Source organism: Poecile atricapillus, chromosome 1 (genome assembly GCF_030490865.1).
Source record: "Poecile atricapillus isolate bPoeAtr1 chromosome 1, bPoeAtr1.hap1, whole genome shotgun sequence".
NCBI lineage: Eukaryota > Metazoa > Chordata > Aves > Passeriformes > Paridae > Poecile > Poecile atricapillus.
Genome location: NC_081249.1, coordinates 88,701,965 through 88,722,248, shown reverse-complemented (window position 1 = coordinate 88,722,248; position 20,284 = coordinate 88,701,965). Strand labels below are relative to the sequence as shown.

General features: G+C 49.2%; 1 protein-coding gene across 2 annotated transcripts; it reads right to left on the bottom strand.

Annotated features, from left to right (window-relative positions):
* Positions 1-6,761: 6,761 nt before the first annotated feature.
* Positions 6,762-13,412, bottom strand: MLF2 (myeloid leukemia factor 2). 2 transcript variants are annotated; one of them, XM_058849963.1, is made up of 9 exons: positions 13,284-13,412; positions 13,048-13,121; positions 11,143-11,269; positions 10,651-10,686; positions 9,215-9,268; positions 8,684-8,809; positions 8,200-8,359; positions 7,943-8,108; positions 6,762-7,345 (listed from the first exon to the last, which is right to left on the bottom strand). In XM_058849963.1, exons 2-9 carry the CDS (start codon positions 13,095-13,097, stop codon positions 7,333-7,335), a joined length of 732 nt encoding a protein of 243 aa, XP_058705946.1. In that variant the 5' UTR covers positions 13,098-13,121; positions 13,284-13,412; the 3' UTR covers positions 6,762-7,332. The 2 variants fall into 2 exon arrangements, with proteins under 2 accessions (XP_058705946.1, XP_058705937.1); XM_058849954.1 differs by lacking the exon at positions 6,762-7,345 and having other exon boundaries at positions 7,869-8,108.
* Positions 13,413-20,284: the final 6,872 nt, after the last annotated feature.

Sequence of the window (20,284 nt, the reverse complement as noted above, 5' to 3'; positions counted from 1 at the left end):
AGGCTGCCCTTGCCTCTGTTCTCCAAAGGAGACCTTTGGCAGGGTGGTTTGCTTCCTGATGAATGGATGGGCTGGTGTGTACCCAAGTGCTGTTGCACATTACCGAGTCTCCTTTGCACCACCGACACTGGCTGGGGGGCACATCTCTGGACAGCAGGTTTCCTCAGGCCTGTCTGGGGGGAGCAGCCCTGCCCCTGCCCAGCAGCAGGACATGTGCCCACCACCTCCATCCTCCTGCAAGCTCCCGGTGCCAGCTGAAGAGCAGTGCTGCAGAGGCCGAGGTGATGCCAGCCAGATTGCATGCAGGGAGGCCTTGCCTCTGCTCCACCAGTGGCTCAGTGCTCCTCTGAAGGCCCTTTGTGCCAGGTGGGTTCTCACAGTCTGGTCTGTTGGGAGAGCTGGCATGGATGATGTGTGTCCCCCTCTGCTGCCCCTGGGGCTGTAGCTTTGTACAAAGAGCCCCTGACAGCAGCCACTGAGGGCTGTGCCTGCTGCTTGCCACGGCTGGACCATCCTTCCTGGGATGAGGCCCTGGCTCTGCAGGATTCTGATGCAGAGCTAGGTAGAGTAGTCGGAAGAATGTCACAGTTCATGTCAGCTGCTGCAAATGCATTTCTCAGATCTCTGACATCCTTCTTGTCTCCTTTGTATGCCCTGGAATAGCTCATTTTCCTTCTATGACCCCTTTCCCTTTTTGCCATCCTCTCCATGGGAGTCTGTCTGTGTTCCCACCTGCAGGGCTCTTCTTTCCTCATCCCTTTTCCTAGTACTAGTCACTGCTTAGCTGAAATACTCATATAAAAACCATCTGTTTTTGCTACTGGTTCCACAGGCAGCCCATCTTTTTGGGTGTTTTTCTTTCATCTTCTGCAGTTTTCCAGGAACGTCCCTCTTGGTCCAGTATGGAACTAGGGCTGGACTATTGTCTGCCTCCTCTGCTGGTGGCAGGCTCTTCCGCTGCCAAGGAAAGGAGTTCATTTGCAAAAATTCTTTGTGCAGTGTGCAATTATATTCCTGTTGTGATGAATTCAATAGGCAGCAAAATGTCAGCTGGATTTGAGAGCTGTGACCCCTTTACAGTAACAGGAATGCTCAGAATTCCTGTAGCAGTTGTGCACATGTTAAAAACTACCCTGCACTCTCCTGTTCTGAGGACAAGTAAGGCTCCAGCCCTTTCAGATCAGGAGAAAATGTATCTGGGAATGCTTTGCCAGTATCTGCCTCTGAAGTATTTAGCACCAGTTTCAGGATGTGGGAAGATGGATGATCTCTTTGGTGGGAGAAAAAGCAAGGAGGCTCCTGGTGATTGAGTGTGATTTCTTACCACTACGGTCTCAAAATCTCTCGCAAAATCTTCTCAGGTGCCAACCCCAAACTGGTTAATTTTATTGTCCCCACAAGTCCCCTTGGCAGGATGCCCCAGAACCCAACTGCTGTACTGGTTAAAGTTTTCTTAATTTCCAGCTTAAATGAATTCACAGCTAGTTTATATTCTCTTGTGCCTGTGCCAGCGTGGCTCTAGCTGAAGCTGTACTTCCTCCCTGGTGTTTATTTCCCTAGAGTACAGACTTCACTTTGCTTAACTAACCAAATCAGCCCCCTCGTGCACCCTGAGCTCTCCGTACTCTCTTACTTGCTCTTCAAATAGAGTGCAAAAGTGCACTTCAAATTAAGCTTTCTTGGCTAGAAATGAGCACAATTCTCTTCCACAGGTGAAGTCTGATCAGCATCTCTCACAGGCACAGTAACACACACCTACAGCTACCAGAAGTGCCTCCTGGATTGCATGTCTTCTCTTCTGGTGATCCAGAATATTTCCTCTTCTCTGACGGTTATAGAAAGAAACTCCAGTCTATAGCTAAAATCTTGATTTTAGGTCCTATGCTCCTCTTCCCTTTCACTTTGTGCTACAAACTTTAGCCCTTTTGCTGTTACTGACACCTTCAAGGCCACCTACATCCTCCTATGTAATAACCTCATCCAATTTGGCAATGCTGGTGGGTTTTATTTATTTAATCAAGCATTTATTCTTTTGCAATCTTTGTTCTCCTTTTCCGTTAGTAAGGGATGGAAATTGTGAGGCTAGAGTCCAACCTTCCAGCTTACCTCTGGACATTACATCAGCAGCAGTTGGAGATAGGTAGCGTCTGTTCTATTTCCCATCCTTTTATTACCTTTTCTCCCACGCTAAGTTTGTATTAAGTGCCCTCAGGATTTAAAAAGCCATCCAGATGTGAGAAGATAGTGGAAGTAATAATAAGCCAAGTGAAGTTTCCCCATGGGAACAGTTTTAGAAGGGTTGTCTTTAAAAAGGAAAATTCCCAGGAGGGAAAAAAAATCACAGTTACATTTGAGACAGGGCTGAAAAATAAAATCAAGTCCATTTCTTAGAGTGTTATGAAAAGTAAAAAAAATGTTGCAAATCAAACAATTTTAAGTTATATACTGGATTGAGATCTATTTTAAATCTTTTTGTTCTCCAGCACTGGAGTTAGTGCTTGTAGGATTTTACATTCCAGCCCCATGGCAGTGCATGTTTGTTTCCCAAACAAACCATTGTGCCCAGAGAGAGCTCCGTTTCCTGCAGCTCTTTGTGGTCCCACCTGCTTTGAAGCCCTTGTTCAGTCACAAGGTCTCTTCTTGCCCTTCTCACCTTTCCCTTCAGTCTAGCCCTGTGCCAGTCTGTTTCCCCCTCCCTACTCACAGATTTTTGAAGCCCAAAGGGGCTGGTATGATCACATTGCTTGGTTTCTCGAGTGGCCAAGAACTCCCTCACCCCATTCTTGTGCCCACTCCCCAAATTCTCTCTGGCACACCCCATGGGGTTTGGAGTAGGGAGAGCTGGGAAACAGAGGTGTGCTCTACTGCTCTCACACAAGGTCTGCATTCATTCCCAGTTCCATCGTGAGGTCGCTGCAGGTTTTAGGCTGGGCTGAAGAGCCCTCTACTGTCAGAAGCTTCGTTCCCGTTTAGGTAACGCCAGCCTGTGCTCCAGTGGAATGAACTCAACTTGAGTTCATGTTAACCTGTAGTGCCAGGCAGTGTTTCCAGGCTTCAAGTCATCCTTGCTTCATCTTTTCTTGAGTCTTCTTTGGCTATCTTTCAGTGCCCAATGCCCAGATTTCCCACAGCTGGTTCACTACTCTGATGTACCAAATTGATCAGAGGGATGGGGCACCGCTCCTACAAAGGAAGGCTAAAAAAATTAAAAAGAATTTGGACAGTTCAGTCTGGAGAAGAGAAGGTTTTGGAGTGATCTAACTGCAGCCTTCCAGTACCTGAACAGAGCCTACAAGATGTAGTGAGGAGAAGGGGGATGCCTTCAAACCGAAAGAGCGCAGGTTTATGCTGGATATTAGGATGAAATTCTTTACTGTGACAATGGTGAGGCACTGGCACAGGTTGCCCAGAGAAGCTGTGGGTGCCCCATCCCTGGCAGTGTTCAAGACCAGGTTCAATGGAGCTCTTAGGAAGCTGGTCTAGTGGAAGGTGTCCCTGCCCATGGCAGGGGGGTGAAACTGGATGATCTTTAAGGTCCCCTCCAATCCAAACCAATCTGTGATTCTTCAAAGGGGAAAGTTTTTACCTCTGCTCTTGGTGAACACAGGCTAATGCATCCCAGTGGAACCCATCTGCACAGAGAAAGAATTAAGCAAGTACTATTCATTTCCTTGGTTGTCTTCCAATCCCAATTCCTTTTGGAGTTCTCCATCTTGAAAGAGCACAGACTATGCTTATGTCCCTGGGTGAATGTCTTTTCTGCATTCAGTACAGCCAAAAATACCTACTGTTTATAAATAAACACACCAATAGTTACTGACTGTTCAGTACATCTCATCTTTTTCCAACATTTATTACTTTCATTGTTCTTTGGATCCTCTGAAAGCTTCATCAGCACTGGTTTAATACCTTCCTTCAGATCATTAATCAAGTTACTAATGAGCGTTAGTTTCACAACAACATCCTACTGGAAATAATTTCATTCTACAGTCTCTTTTCCCCCTCATTACTTGAAATCTATCAGTGAACTAAAATTTATAATATTGGCCCTTTTGTTGTTTTAATAATTATTACCTTATTTTACATCAGAACATAGTCTCGAGTGGCCAGATAGAATGTCTCATGCTGTTGTAACCTCTGACTCTGGGTTGCTGTAGTGCCTTTGTTAACACAACCCATAATTTAATCAGAAATTATCACAGTTGTTGGACAGGAACAATTTTGAGAAGTGAGGTCACATATTATAAACACAAAGGCACAAATATTCATTTTTAAATTTAATGCATTTTGCATCTCTTGATTTAATGTCATTTTACCTGTTTTACAGGTGTGGGTATCATCTAATTTTTTTATTTACAAGTATTGGCACCAGGTTAACTTTCCCAGACTTCTTTCTCCCCAGTATTCTACAATTCCCCCAGTATTTTACAGTATTTCAAAAAGTACAGTGAAAGATGTACAGACCATCAGAGTTAGCCACAAAAAATATCTAAGGACAAAGTTCCCACTAGGCCTAATGGGTTTCATTTTCATGATGTATTTTCAATTATGGAAAACTGAATATACGACAAACAAAACCATCTAAGTTTCTGGTTTATTTGTGTGTAGATTGGTCCATTCTCATCCAAGGTTATACTATCCATCTTCCTACTAGAGTTTCCAGTCTCTCTCCACCTCATTTTACTCACCTCCCCTTTTCTCTGTCTCTTTAAAGTGTGTCAGGCCCCTGTGTCTCACTTCAGGTGCCCTACTTGCTCCATAGGAAGATCCAGGAGCATCACTGAACTGCACTGATTTGGTGCTTCAAGTCACAGAATTTGAAGGTGACAGCTAAGAGAGAAGGAGCAAGAAGGGATCCTGTCTCCCTTGGATGGATGACTTGGAACCACACCTTGCCCAGTTGAAATAAATACTGTTTGATTTTTATGTCGAGAACATCCAACTTTCTCCATTCTTCTGGCACAGCTGTCAGAGACACTTCAGAAATGGAAGAGTCTCATCCCAGCCGTTCCCCTGCACTGATACAGGAGGTACATTGCTTTTAAGCAGAAACCATTTCACTTGAAACTGAAACTAATATGAAAAAATTAACCCCAGGTAGGTGTGTTCCCTTCTTTGGAAAAAGAAAATCCTGCTTTCTGAACTCAGAAGTGTCAGCGTGGGAGAAGCAAAAAGGTCACCCTCTCAATATACTTCCCCTACTTCCTCGTTTGGCATCTCTGAAACTCTCCCCCAGGCTCCTGTCTTAACACAAAAGTCTCCTCTCAAAGAATTTCTGTTCCATATTCCTAGACCACCAGTGCCTTGCTGCCCCTGGAGAAGGCTGAGACCTTGGGAATGACTGTATAGCGGTTAACAAGGCTCAGGTAAATCACCCTCCCACTGTGGACGGAAGAGCACGCAAGGGTCCTACCTAAATCTGTAAGCAGGACAGCACCCAACAGGGAGCAAAGGTTGAACCCAGATAAAAGGATTTGGGATTAGATCAAGATTAGGAAATCCATGCCCAAAGAGGAGTGGATCCTCATGATCAAAGGTCAATGTTAATCCCCACCAACACCATGGCCACCTTCCTGTTCTCCATCTCAGACATCACCTCAAAGCCTGGCCAGGACCTGGTGGCTGGTTGCTGCCACTATCTCCATGCTGTCAGCACCTTTCTGAGCTCAGCTGGTTCTTCACTGTAGCGAAGCACCACATCTTTCACTCAAGACTGCCAGAGATGAGGGCTGCTGTTGTTGCAGTCCCCTCTTTCACAGTCTGACAACCCCAAGATTACTTCCACAAAACCTCTCCCAAGCCCTGCTTTTTTCTGTGTAGCTCCTCCTTCAGCTTTGCTCTCTTCAGGGCTTGCCTTGACTATGACACCTCCAGAAAGTCACCCCACTGCCAGGGACAGCAGGCTGCTGTCTTTGAAGTCCCTTCCAAACCAAACTCTTCTGTGACTCCTACTGGGGTTTGCCATGGGACGAAACAGCACGGGGAAGTGGGCACAGAGCTTGCCATCAGCCACGTCTCTGTTCTGCATTTCCTTGAAGGGTGGAACACATACAAACTCTGCCCTGAGCTTCTAGAGGGTGGATGCTGTGTCCTTTTCTCAGGGCAGGACAGTGAGTCCCCAGCAAGGTGTGTCTCTCTGTTAGTGCCCACATGTACAACACAGGGATACGCCACAAGATCCCAGCACACCACTTCCAAGTCATGAATTGATTTCCTGCCTTTTGTTCCAAATAAACTGTAGAAAAGGTTTGTGTAAGGGTGTGTGCCAGAGCACGAAAATGGCCAAGAACCCAGGAGATCTTCCCTGGTCCTATATTCCTAATGCCTCTCAATTTTCACCTAACACTGAAGAAGTTAAGAAAAGGTCATTCACAACGCCAGCTGCAGTTGCAGTGATATAATAAGAAAATAATGGAAGTATTCCCCGTCTGTGCAGGAACCCCAGAGGCCCAATTCAGGGCTGCACAGCTGACCAGGCAGTAAGAAAGACCAACCACCTTCCCTTGAGTGCACAGAAAAACTACAGCAATTGGCATTTTTTGCAAACAGTGAGTTCTTGGGTCTTTCACAATTTCCATGTTGAGCATCATCTCACTCTGTGACTACAAGGGAAAGCTACCAGACTATTTTCTAGAAGAAAACAAAGCCTTAGAATTTAACACCAAGCTTCTCCTCAGCAATTTTCCAATGATGTGAAAGAGGTTACTTAATTCCTCAGCAGGCACAAATAGGTCAGCTGAAGGTAAAGACTGATCCACCAATTCTTTAGAGTTTGTTTATTCAGTAAACATCTAGTTACAAGTTTCACAAATTAAAAAAGTGGGGGAGCTGACTGAAGAGGGGTCAGGGGCCCACAGGCTGATCCAGCTTTTGTTCTGCTCCTCCCTTCTCCAACGCACACATCCTTCTGCTTCTCCACAGATGCACCAAGGAGCAGCAGGGGAATCGAAGCCTCTGTCCCGGTGAGGGGACTGACAGGGGGTTCTAGCAGAATTCCCTCGTATTCCTTTCACAGGGGACTAAACACAAAGTTCCGAACCAGCCCAACCCAGCACAAAAAGAGTGGAAAGGATGGAAGAGGCAAGGTGGCAGCTCCTCATGCCCAGCACTACTGGCAGAAAGAACAGAGCCAAGGGACAGCAGAGAGGGAATGGGCAGTTACTGTGTTCTTTGCACATCAGTGAGATTTCCCATGCCCCACTGCAGCACCCAAATGGGGTGAAAAAGAGCAATGCAGAAGATTAGTTGCTTTGTTTAAATTCTTAAGTGGGAGGGAGGTTAATACTAAATTTGAGGAGGGTCCAAGTGGTGCTTTGAAGGGGCTTCAGAGTTTCACTGTCTGTACCTGGGAGGAAAGGAAACAGAAGACATAAAAAGAATAAGTGGTGCCTAGAAAGGAGAAGACAGATAAAGACATGTTTAAACCTGATGTCTAGACATCAAAAAAAAGGGAAAATGTCCCTTTTCAAGCATTAGATCACATCCTAGTGAGCCCTATTCAAAGCACAGGAGACCAGACACCAGCACTTATATTTCAAACTGGATGGACAGCAAATAGTCTCTAAGTTCTATACAATGACAATATAAACACTCCACAGATTGCAATCCTACATCATGTCATACTATTTCAGCCATCAGTTAAGGCTGACACCACAGGCCTTTTGTTCATGACAAAGCTAACTTAAACAGCTTCCATCTTCCTGTTCAGCACAGCATCTTCTCAAAATTCACACCTTCCCCTGCTCTCTCAAAGCGGGAAAACCCGTTTGCAACCAAAACTTCAAAATAATGTAACGTTAGTGCGAAGGAAAAAAATAACCCTATGGTTCAGAGGCAGAAGACAAGGAAGGAACTTGTTAAGACTCACAAGAGCGTGTAGGTAGATTTGGGGGTGGCCACACTGCACCCCCCACAAGGTCTGCTCCGAGTTCACCAGTCGTACCGGCGGGACTGTCTGGAGGGAGAATCCTCAGGGCCCTGGATGGCGAGACGAGTCCCCTCGGCCCGCCGGCCACCGCTGCCTTCGTGACGCCGGTAATCCAGGCCCCGCTGCGGCCGGAACCGGGACGTCTCTCGCCGCCACTCGTCGTCAAATGCGGCTGCGTCACCTGCACAGGGAGACAAGGAGCTCGGGTGGGGAGGAGCAGGTGGGGAAGCAGCACCTGGCTTTTCAGGGAGGAAAACACGGGCACTACTCACTTTCATCCATGTTGATGTAGTCCTGCCTCTCCTCCTGGTCACCTGTGCGATGGTTCCGGGACCGCTGCATGATGTGGGCTCTCTCCCTGATGTGGTGTCCGATCGACATCTGTTCCAAGCCACTGTCCGAGTCCCTTACGGTTCGTCTTGTCTCACGGATCTGGGGGCAGATTCCCACGTGGAATCAACATTTTCATTCCTTCTCCCAGCCTTCTAAGGCACCCTGATTCCTGCCTCCAGTATTTCAGCCAATTTGCACTGCCACCACTCCCAGGACGTCAGGCGCAATGTTAGGAAGAGGGAAGAATGGATTCCCCACTGCCAGCACTTCCCATTTCCTCCCAGGCGCCCTTGGCACGGCTCAGTGAGTCACAAGAGCACAATGTGCTCCTCGAACTGCAGCTGACTGCAAAGCCAAAGTGCTGTGGGCGGCCACCCACAAAGCCACCAAACAAAGCCCACCCTCTCACAGCCTCCTCCTTACCCCGCCAGGTGCTGAACGCATCTCTGAGGTCTCCTGATAGACTTTGGGCCCATCACCCAGGTTGGAATAAGAGATGACAGTTGAGGAGGTAAATGTCTGGCAGTTAGCACCACTTGTCATATGCTCCTGCAAGAAGGAATGGGGAATGGTGGAAAGAAGGGATGGGAGGGAAGGAGAGATGGCATTTAATTCTCTCTATACAACAAAGTAGGAAGAAGTTACAATAGGAAGAAGATAATCCCCATGAATCCATTTTTCTGGAGAATACATCTTCCTGTTAAATTAATACTTATTTCTTGCTAAACAAGTCCACCCCCACACTTCCTTCCTCACCCCTCTCCTCTCCCTGCACTCAGGAACAAGCTCTGTCACTGACTCCCAGCAATGAAGCAAAGCTTACAGGCTCTGCCACCTTGGCAGGTGTGGCTCAGTCCATCCCAAGCAGCACAGTAAGATGAGAGGCACTAGAGGGACTGCAGAAGCACCCTCAGCACTCCCCTCAATACTGAACAGTCCATAGAGGGTTCTTACCATGTTTCCAATCATGTCGTTCATCATCCCAAACATATCTATAAAGCCACCTGCCTGATAAAAAGGAAAAGAGAACACAAGAGTAGTCACTCTGGGAAGAGACAAGAGGAAAGAGCAACAAACCATTTGCAAGAAAACCTGCTGCCTAAGAAGAACAACCTTGATTTTTTTCACAGGAAAAAAATCCCCAGAATTTGGTGTGGCTGTTCTCTCCATTCTCTCAGGTTGCATTGCCCAGTGTTCTGGCAAAGGTTGTTCTTTTAGTTCGGATCCAACTACCGATGCACTGGGGCTTGTGAGCCTGGGGGCTCAGCAAAGTTAGGAGAAGAAATTGCAGCATTTGCACTAACAGTGATCTAGCATAACAACAAATTTTCTGATCTTCCCCTACAAACACCTGCCTTTTCCATCCTGTAAACCTGAATGCTGCAGTAACACCCTGGGCCAGCAGGTCTCACAGGTTAATTGTGCAATATGTAAACAAAATTACAATGTCAGTTCAAACTTGCTGATTTCTTTCTTTTTTGTTTCCTCGAGTAGCCTCTTGTTCTCATTTCCAGCAGAGCAGTACTCACACACAATGTTATTATGCTTTGAAGTCTATGTGTTTGTAGTCTTATTAATCCTCCTCTGAGCTACAAAAATTCCGGGACGCTAAAGTCTTTTTCATTGAGGCAATTCTGCAGAGCAAGACAGCTAAAGTTGCTGGATCTGGACTAACCTATTTCCACTGTATTATTTCAGTGGAAGATGGAGATCAGCACGCTCTGAGCACGGTGTTCTCACGTACACACAGCCATTCCCATTCCAGCCCTGTTTATCTGAAGCATTCCGCTGGCTTCTCCAGCCGCCACCACTGGCACAGGAGGTGCAATAATCCCCTCTGCCTACTGATGGCCAAGTCCTTTCCTCACATCCTCACAGCCCCTCCATTACCTCCAGATCTGCAGCTTCTTTTCGGACATATGAGGTTATTAAGGGACTACCTGCTCTTCCCAGATATTAACTGCCCCAATTCCCATGAAATATTGTGCTGTAACAGCTTTATGGCTTTTCTCTGGTCAAGGTGCAAATACAACTTCTCCACATACACAGAGCTGGACTCTCTCTTCAAAAACAGCTCACGGACAGGATTAAAGCATTAGAGGGGAAACAAGGTAAAGGCCTGAAGTCATAAAGCAACTCAATGAGAGGTCCAAGAGAAACCAGATGCTTCTAGTTTCAGTTCAACACCCTCTTCCCTATTTCATTTACTATAAATCTAAAGCTCATCCTGGTCTCCTCAGACATTCCCATCCTCCCTACCTGGTAGGGTAGCTGGTCATGCTTACAGATGGCTACATTTTAGCACTGGTTACACACAGTGCTGATGAATCTCAGTATGGAGCCACTACTTGGAAAGCCTCTAATCTGACCCAGAAAAACAGAAAACTTACCATGCCGAGCATCCCAAAGGGTGAAACGGCTCCTGCCTGCCAGGAGAACACAAAAACAGAACAGAGAATGACTTTGCAACAGCCAAACACGAGATCTTCACCAGAACACACTAATCCTTCTCAGAAACAGAACTGGGAACACTCAGGCTCTACAAACAGATCAAGAAAGGGCCCCATGGATTCCTGGGGGTTCAAGCTATATCACCCCTAAGAAACCAGGTGATGCTCCTAAATTTTTTCCCATTATATGAATTCGCATCCTTGGGAAACAACACATATTTACCTTTCCTCCCATCCAACCTAGAACACAGTTGAGTTCAACACATTAATACAGGTGGGGTAAAGAGGACCAGAACACCACTGCCTAAGAGATTTATTCTGCACCCACCACCTGTGTGGAGGAGAGGGGGATGCCCAAGCCAGGAAGGGTGGGAGACAGAAGCTGACTGGGCAGTTTGAGAAATTCCAGCCTGTACTCAGCCCCTCTGTTACCTGCATCCTGCGGCCAGGCTGGCGAGCCCCAGGTGTGGTCCCATCCGTGATGCCCAGGAGCGGCCCGAACCCGAAACTCCCGGAGAGCATGCGGTTCATGTGCTGCCGGTGGATGGCAAAAGGATCCCTTTTGGAGAGGTGGGAGAGAACAATGGTAAGGACAAAGCCCCATATAATCCGCTCCTCCCAGCTCTGAGTTTTTCCTCACACAATTGTACATTCCTTACCAAGCTGAAAATTCAAAATCCTGAGAAGTCTGTGGTGTCTATGGTGATTACTAGGGCTGGAAGGGACCTCTGGATCCCATCACATTTCTTGTGCTAGTAGGTTTTATACCACAGAAGCCCTCTCAGGTACTAATTTCTGTCTGCTCAGAAGCAGGTTGGCGTTCTGCTTCCAGTACTGCTCTGGAGCAAAGTATGGCCAAGGCCACTCCAGAACCTCACTGCTCGAACATCTTTTGTAGGGAGGTGCACCAAGACCTTCCTGGCTGCAAAGTGAGGGCTACACTTAACGGCACCAGGGAGCAGGAGATCCTACATTTGGTCCTCTCACCCCTGCGTGTACACGGACACAAACAGGGAAATACAAGACGGGAACCTCCAGAATGGACCGCATGGCCTGACACCCCCCTGCCCCCCAGGGGTTGAGACCATATGCAGCTTTTCCAGATTTGAGGGAGAAAGGAAACAATAACTGGGATCCCTAACTGGTTTTTCCTTCTTTTGCAGCCTCCACTCTGAGGCATGCAGGCATTCACATGTGTTAGTGAAGCAAGAGGAGGAAAAGGAAGTTAAGGATAAATAGTCACAGAATACGGTGGCCACAATAAAAAACTTCTGGGAAATACCATAGCTTTCTTCCTGCACATCTTATAGTCTGCAATTATCCCTCTTGAGCATTAATGACCTCTACAGCACAAGACTATTCCTAAGATCACAGAACTACCCACTGCAAACCAGTACTTTCATGTCTCTACTGGAAATGCTTCCCATAGTAAAAGCTAGACTCATACCTGCCACGTTAATGAGAACGCACTGTCATTCGATGACTAACTGGGACATCAAGGTCTCCTCTCCTGCTAATTTGCTCACAGCTGATAAAATTCTTGCTTACTACTGATTTCATAAGCAAAAAATGGATTATTCTTCTATGTGCATGAATTTCACCAAATTTCTAGTAGTGTCTTGTTTAACATAATCAAATTCTTCCTGTATTACAGTCTGTTCCTTATCCACTTTGGCAAGGGCTGCCGACTTAGTGTCACTGCCAAAATTTATCAATAGCATCCAATTTCTGTACTGAGGATGGAAACAAAAACATTCAGTGAAAAGAATCCCAGGAATAGTTCTTGGGACCTTTGTTAGATTTCAATACTTGTGTTTCAAAACAACTCGTTGTCTTCTCTTTACTTTGTTCCTCACAACTTGACAAGTGCTTCAGCAGCCTTCTCCGGCTCCATTAATGACTTCCTGTGCAGAACAGCAACAAACACTGGACAGAGCAGCAGATTTTATCTACTTCAACTGCAACCCTACTTTGCATAAGGCAAATAAATAAATAAATAAGTAATCCTTGCGCAAATAAAAAGATTAGTTATTCCAGCCCTCTCTCCCTCTCAGTCAGCTGCGACGCCTTTTGGCCTACTTTATTACGCTTTCCTCCAAGACCACGCTCCAATATCGCGATCCCCGTTATCCGCCGCGCTGCCCCTCCAGAGGATGTTTGTGTTTGTCCCCAGACAGCTGCGCTGCAGCGGCGCTCCCCGGGCCCGGCCGGCCTGTGCCCGCCCGCTGGGACGCGGGGGCAGCGCACACCTCCCCGGGGACGGTCCGTGCCGCAGCCCTCCCTCCTTCCCTCGCTCCCTGCCGCCCATCCCGCCGCAGGATGCCCACCCCGACTCACATGGCAAACATGGGGTCCTCCGGCTCGCCATCCCTCATCAGCCGGAACATGCTTCCCTCGCTCGGGGGCGGCCTCTGCGGAGGGGAGAGGGCGGTGAGCGCAGCCGGGGCTGAGGGCGGGGAGGGGCGGAGCGCCGGAACCGGCCCCCCCGCCCCGCCCCGCCGCCAGCCCGGGCAGGTGATGGCAGCGCTGCCCCCCGGTCCCGCCCCGCCCGCCGCGCCCCTGCCCAGCCGTGCCTGCCGGTGTCGGCGGTCCCGGTTCGGCGCAGCCCGAGCCCCCGGGCCGCTCACGCCTCCGCGCCCATCGCGCCCCGGACCGCGCTGCCTCCGCCCCGCCCGCTCCGCGCATGCGCGCCCGCCCCGGGGGAGGGCGCGGGCGGGGCGGGGCCGCGCGGGACGGCGCCCCCTGGCGGCCTCGAGGGCGGCGCCCCCGGGCCGCGGCTCCCGCCGGGCAGCCCGGGAGAGGGAACGGGAGGATGCGGTGCTAACACACGGACCGGGCAGGCCCCATCGCTCCGCACAGCTTCCTCCCCACGGGCAGCGCGGGCAGGCACTCAGCCCTCCTCTCTGCGGACCAGTAACGGGACCCCTGGGAATGGCCTGAACCCGTGTCAGTGGGGCGTCTAGGCTGGATATCAGGAAAAAGGTTTTTCACTCAGGGGGTAGTTGGGCACTGGAACGGGCTGCCCGGGAAAGTAGCCACAGCACCAAGCCTGACAGAGTTCAAGAAGTGTTTGGACAATGCTCTCAGGCACAGGGTGTGACCCTTGGTAATGGTCCTGTGCAGGGGCAGGAGCTGGACTCGATGATCTTGATGGGTCCCGTCCAACTCAGAATATTCTGTGATTCTGTAGTAACCCCTGTGGCACATGGCCAGTTGGTTCCTGGCCAGAGTCCACAGCGATGCCCAGCCACTGCAGAGGCAGCACTTAGCCCAGGCTTCCTGCACAGCATAGGCGCTCAGGAGGCACCCGTGGGGCTGCTTGGCTGTGCTGAGCACATGGACAGCGTGCGCACACAGTTCTCTGCTGGCAGAAGCAGGGAAAATACTTTGTAAGCCAGCTGTGGGTCACCACTGATCCTGGACAGCCATTGGGAATCACACGTGAAGCGTAGGTACTTGTGTGTACCTACAGCAATGGTGGGGAATCTCCAGAAAGCAGGGGGATGACACCTCTGTCACCATCTCTGGGGAATGCTGGTTGCCTTCAGCTCCACTGGATTACAGGGAAGAGAGCAGACTGACTCATCCCAGCTCCAGCCCAGGGCACGCTTCCTCAGTGGTGCTTCTGTTGACTGTTGCATCCGGCCCACCATGTGCAGGAGCCAGACTGGACCTGTGCCAGAGGACTGGAAATAGCAGGTTGCAAGAAGTGGTTGAGAAATCTAGCTCCTGAGTTGTGGCAGGAGCCATGCCCTTGGATTTCGGAGTCTGACAGAGGAAAATGACCCAGTGGCATTCTTCATGTGTGGAATGCATAGAGGACTTCTTCCTGCAGCAGATGTCAAAACTGCTTGGTATTGAGAAGACCTCTCACAGGAGGCCCGTGCCTGTGTGCATGCAGAAGGCTCTTCAGAAGTCCCTTCTGTAAACAGTAATTGCAGTCTGCAGAGGCTGAAACCAAAATGTTCACAACAGGGGAACTGTCGACAGCACTACAGTGCAGGATCATGAGGTGGACACAAGTCCTATGGGCAGGGCACGGGCTAAGCAGGGCCAAACCTCTCAGAGGGAGGTTGTTCATAAGTGAGCTGCTTAAACAGCCTCCTGTCACCAGCTCAGAGCTCATCTGTGAGTGCTGAAGTTCACACAAAGCCCTTGTTGGCACTGCCTCAGCCTCTCTGATGCTGCTTCTGCAAACCTGAATCATCCTTCAGAGACCTCCAGTCTGGAAAGCCTTTCCTGTCTGGTGTGTTTTCCTTTCGCTCTGAGGCTCTCTTGGTGTTTGATTGGAGTGCAGAGGTGACCTCAAGTGTCAGGATGCAAAGGGAGGTAAAGAGCTTCTAGGGCAGAAATGTAAACATCTCTTAGGGTTTTTTCTTTTTTTTCTTTCTTCTTTTCCCCAGATCTGGGATAAAATAAATTGCTGTCTCCTTGATATCAGTGAGCCTCCCACTCCTGCAAAGTCCCAGAGATGGTAGCGCTCTCTCAGTTTTTCCAAATTATAAGTCAGGCATTGCTGCCCTCAAACACAGAGGGGAAAGGAACAGAAAAGAGTCTGGAACAAACACTGCTTTGCAGATCTGGTTTTTGTCCCTAATGCTGCTCCTCTGCAAGCATAACCCAAGTGCTGAGTTTGTGAGGCTGGGGGCTGAGGCTGTGGCTCTCCCTGGCTATTTCTGCAGCCTTATGGGCAGTCCTTACACCTGATGGACACCTTACCAAAGGCTGCATTTCCAGGGCCATTGCCAGTTCAGCAAACCTTGAGGGAGCCTTGCTTGCAGAGACTCGTGTTGGTGGCAAACACTGTGTGAAACCCTGGAAGGAGGAATTGGAACGGCAACCTTTTTGTGGAATGTTGACATGGCCACAGTTCTGAGGAATGCAGGATCTGTTGCTGCAGTATTCTTAGGAGAGGATTCTGCACAGCACTCGCCACGTTATCCCCGATGTGCTCCAAGGGGATGGCTCTTTGCTGGCTCAGAGTAACGAGCGACGTGAGGTTGTGAATGAAAAGCACGGCTCCCATCTTGCTCCTCTCACACTCTCTATTCAGGCCGCTCCTCTTTTCACCATGAATAAAAACCATTATGTCTCTCCATTTCCTTTCTTTTTCCTTTTTTTTTTTTTTTTTTTTTTTTTTTTTTTTTTTTTTTTTCCCTTTGAGCTGCCCAGGTTGTGCTGGGGGCGGGAAGGGGAGGGAGAAGGCGCTCGGCGGGCGGCCCGGAGGAGGTGAGCGAAGGGCGGGACGGAAGGCGATGAATGGCGCCGCGGCCCCCCCGGCATTCCCCGGAGCCCTCACGGCACTGCCGGCCCGGGGAAAGCAAACGGAGCATCACGTGGGGAAGGTAAATAAAGGGCACGGCGAGAAAACCGTGCCGTGTTACCTGCTGCTGGCACGGACCGAAGGGCCGGGAAGGCAGAAAACGGCTTCCTAATGTGGCCGAATATTCCAGGGCCCCTGTGGACGCCTGGAAGACAAAGAAATCCTCGTTAGCAGAAGTCAGAGCTACCCACAGCCATTTCCTCATTGGCTCCCTTCATCTGTGCCTCTTACGTAATCCTCACCCAACAACTAACTCTGACCTCAGATGAAGGGCACCCTGAGTGAAGGACAGCTCCGATTTGATCCTCAAATGTGACAATTCGTATTTGGGATGCTACAGCCGGCTTGTGGTGGCTGCAGCTTGCGTTGCGTGGCAGAGATTACTTTCAGAATATTTTGCTCGTGTTAAGAGTGTGTCTGTCACGCTGTGAGTGAGAACCACGACCTCCATCTGTGCTGCGTTAGCAAAGAGAGGCTCACAAAAAATCACGATTGAAAACATCCCTCCCCTTTCCAGTCTTCTGACAGGCTGTGTCACCCCTCGTCATTCCCTTTTACTCCTCTCGCTTCCTCTCCTTGTGCTACCTACTCTGCTTCCCAGCCCTCCTGCAGGGCTTATTTAAATATGCTGCCTCTCAGGAAGCCATTTCCCAATGCAAAGTTGGCCCGTGGTTGAATCCTTGGGTATTTCTTCTCAACTTCACTATACGGCATCGTGAAAGAAGAACAAAGCGGATTATCTGCAGGGATTTTTAATGGACACAGTACAGAAAGATGAACAGCGTGGGTTAAATACATAAATGCATTCAAACACATTCCCTCTGCACATGGATATTTTGCGAGTTTTGCTGTAAGTGAAAGGACAGATGTTGTCTGTTTCTGGATTTATGTAAATCTAAGAAAATTTAATGCAAATACACATCTTTCTGCTCTTTTGTTATTCAGCAAACAGTTTGGAACAGGTTTGGAACCACTTAGGAGTTAGCTCAGTAAATATAATTCTTAAAATACCCAGTTATTATGTTTTGCTTTTGCTCAGAAAATGGCTCATAGTTAGTTAGTTCAATCTTCAAAATAAACACAAAAGTCACCGTCCCCTCTGCCCCCATCAGAACACAGTGACATGACTAGCAAGGTAATAAACCAAAATGCATAAATAATTGCTTCTAGGTGCATTCACCCCGCATTTGCTGGGAGCAGAAAAATAGATACCACGCATGAAAGCCCAAACACATCTTAACCACGTGCTCACATATGATGGCACACGCCTGCAAGCTCAACGCATGCCTCAGTAGAAAAGTACCATACTTTCTACACTCAAAAAAGTAAGAGCGTAACAGAGGGAAAATATCCCCTCCATACACAAACATGTACCTATGTACTGCACCTAAAAACATGCACATGCCTACATAAACACCAAGGACAAACAGGGTACAGCACCAAAATTGTCACACTGTATGGAGAAAATGACATTCCCATTGTTGTCTGGGCTGGAGGCAGAAACGGACAGTGTCTGTTCCACACAATGATCTGTTATGTAACTTCTGCACCTCCCTCATTTTGTCTAAGGACATAAGTCCCCGAAAAGGATGGAATATATTCTGCTGAGTTGGCAAAGCAACTACAGACAAAGACTACAGAACATACTGAGCGGGGACTGGCATCTGCAGAGCGCACAATGAGCGCACTTGCGTTTGCAACAAAGGGGAAAGCACAGATGGGGAGAGGAGCAGAGAAAAGCTGCAGATCGATCTGGCAGGCGAAATGCAAAGTGGCACATATCAGGTGGAGGAGCAGAAGTCACAGGGAAGAGCTAGGTGAGACAGTCAATGGATACCCTCAGGGCTTGAGTGAAGCAGCTGCACACTAGAAGCCCAGGGAATCTCACCACCGAGATTCAAAGGGCAAGAAGAGTTGGTATGCAGAAACAGGCAGGTCACAAGGAATGAAGGAGAGCTTCAGGTTGGATTTAAGGGGAAAAGCATAGTTGATACAATCATGCAGGGCAAAATGGAACATGTGAAAAACAAAGGAGGTGATGTGAGATAAATTTTGTATGTAAGATACACGATGTCACAAAGAGAAGTCAGGGAGAGGGCCATGGGAAGAGTGCTGCCAAGAGCACAGGTAGGAGACAAATGCCAAAAAGCCGCAGATGAGGTAAAAATTGCAAAGGGGATGTGGTGGGGAGCGTGGAAGGGACAATGTGAGGTTGCACACTGCAAGTGCTGGGGAGGAAAGGAGAGGTCGCTACTGCCATGCCACATGACCCAACAGCTGACCCAACAGCTCCATCCCACAGGCTGCTGGAAACAAGCTCCCTTTGCACAAACAGGTGTTTGTCTATTTTGCATCCGTGGGTGCACAGTCTGTGTCAACACGGAGCTTTGGGCACATGAACATAATCCTTTGCTTTCTCCCCTCTAGGATGTTGTGTCAAGGCCTGTTTGTGCATTAATGTGAAGATGTCTTTGCCAAGGGATATATGTCGATGTAATTTTGTGGTTTTAGTAGTTGAGTGTGTAAAGGAAAAGGATAAAATCCTGGATTGGTGAGGAGAACAGCAGAGCAATGAACCACGCACCTTGTGACAAGCAGAAGCAGAGAGGAACAACATCTGGACACTCTATAGATTATTTTTTTGGATCCTATTTGTAGGTATATATCTAGAAATTAAAATTTTCTTCTTGCAAAAGAGAAGGATGAAAGAGGGGTACTTGAACCAAACAAGGGCTGGAATGCTGATAGCAGCTAGACCTGAGAAATTGGCCAGATGGGTTTTGTGAAACAGTAGGGGAAAAAAAATTAGTGCATGCATTTTCATAATTTGGTTTATTTTGGTACTAGTCTAGATCTGTGCGTCTGAGTTACAGGACTGTTTTTTGGGGCAGGCACTCTGCACTGTGTGTAGCTGGGAAGAACGTCAATTAGTCAGATCATGAGAGAAGCAGCTGTAGCTGTGGAGGAGACGAGATGACAAGGTGGGGACCTTCTATCTCCCTGTCACACAGATGATAATTTATCTAATCTCTTTCATACTTTCCTTCAAGAGATACGTACTCAGTGCCCTCTGTTCCATGAATACCAATGGCTTTTGCTGTTAAACGCTCAAACTGAGACACATTCAATGAAACTCAAGAGCACCAGTTCTAAATCCTGACTTTGCAGAGACACTGAGTTTGTATCTGAAGGACAAGAAGGGCTTGTGTGCCTCAATACATTCTCCAACCAGATGGATTAATCACCTTGCCTTGTACCTGCGAGAATGACTGAGTACACGTGTACATCCGAATGCGCTCGTGTGCACGCTTAGTTCAGTATGTAGGCAGGCCTGCAAACACGTGCAGATTTGTTTTCTTTATTCTTTTGTATGAGCCTGTGACTAAGAGCAGGACAATATAAACCTTCTGGGATAGGTGAAGGGAATTTAGTCATCCCAGTCTGCTCAAACTGATAAACAATGGGCTGAAGCGTGGCTACAGGAACATCTGTTTCATTAGCAACAAATCCCTGCAGCTCCAAGTCACCACCTGCAGTTCTACAGGAAGGGCCTTTGGCTAAAGGGAGACTCGGAGTTGGGCGGTGATCCTTCCCAGGCCGGAGGGAGGCACCGGCACAGCCTTTGCCCGAGTCCAGGCTCGAGGCAGGTGGGCGGCAGGGGTCAGCGTTGTACGCCGTGCGCTGCCCGGCCGTCGGCCCGGAGCGGAAGATCGGTCCCGGGCGAGTCGAAGCCGAGCCCAGCGGGACAATGCCCGAACCACGGCGACGGGAGCCGCGCGGCCCCCGCGCCCTCGCGCGCCTTCCCGGCGCCCCACGTGCCAGCGGCCCCTCCCGCCTCGCACTGCACCAAACGGCCCCGCGCTCCCGCCCCGCCGGCGCGCCGGCCGTAGCCAGCCAATGGGAAACCTGTTGCCAGGCAGAGAGCTCATTTGAATGGCCCAATCAGGCGTCCCAGCCCGAGCCCCTCCTTATATGGGGAGCGGGGGATGCGATCGCTAATCCGCCCCCCCGGCAGAGCCGGCTGCCCCGCCCACTGTCTCCGCGAAGCACCGCCCACTGCCTGCCCGAGGCCCCGCCCACTGCCTCCGCCGCGCGCAGAGCGCGGGAAAAGCGCCCAGCGCCGGGCGGGCAGGCGGGGGGGAGGGAAGAAGGGGAGGGGCGGGAGGAGGCCCGCCACCGGGAGCGCTTCCAGCGGGAGGAAGGGCGGGCAGCTGGAGTGGAAAATTCCAGGCAGGAGGCCGCGTGTCGCCA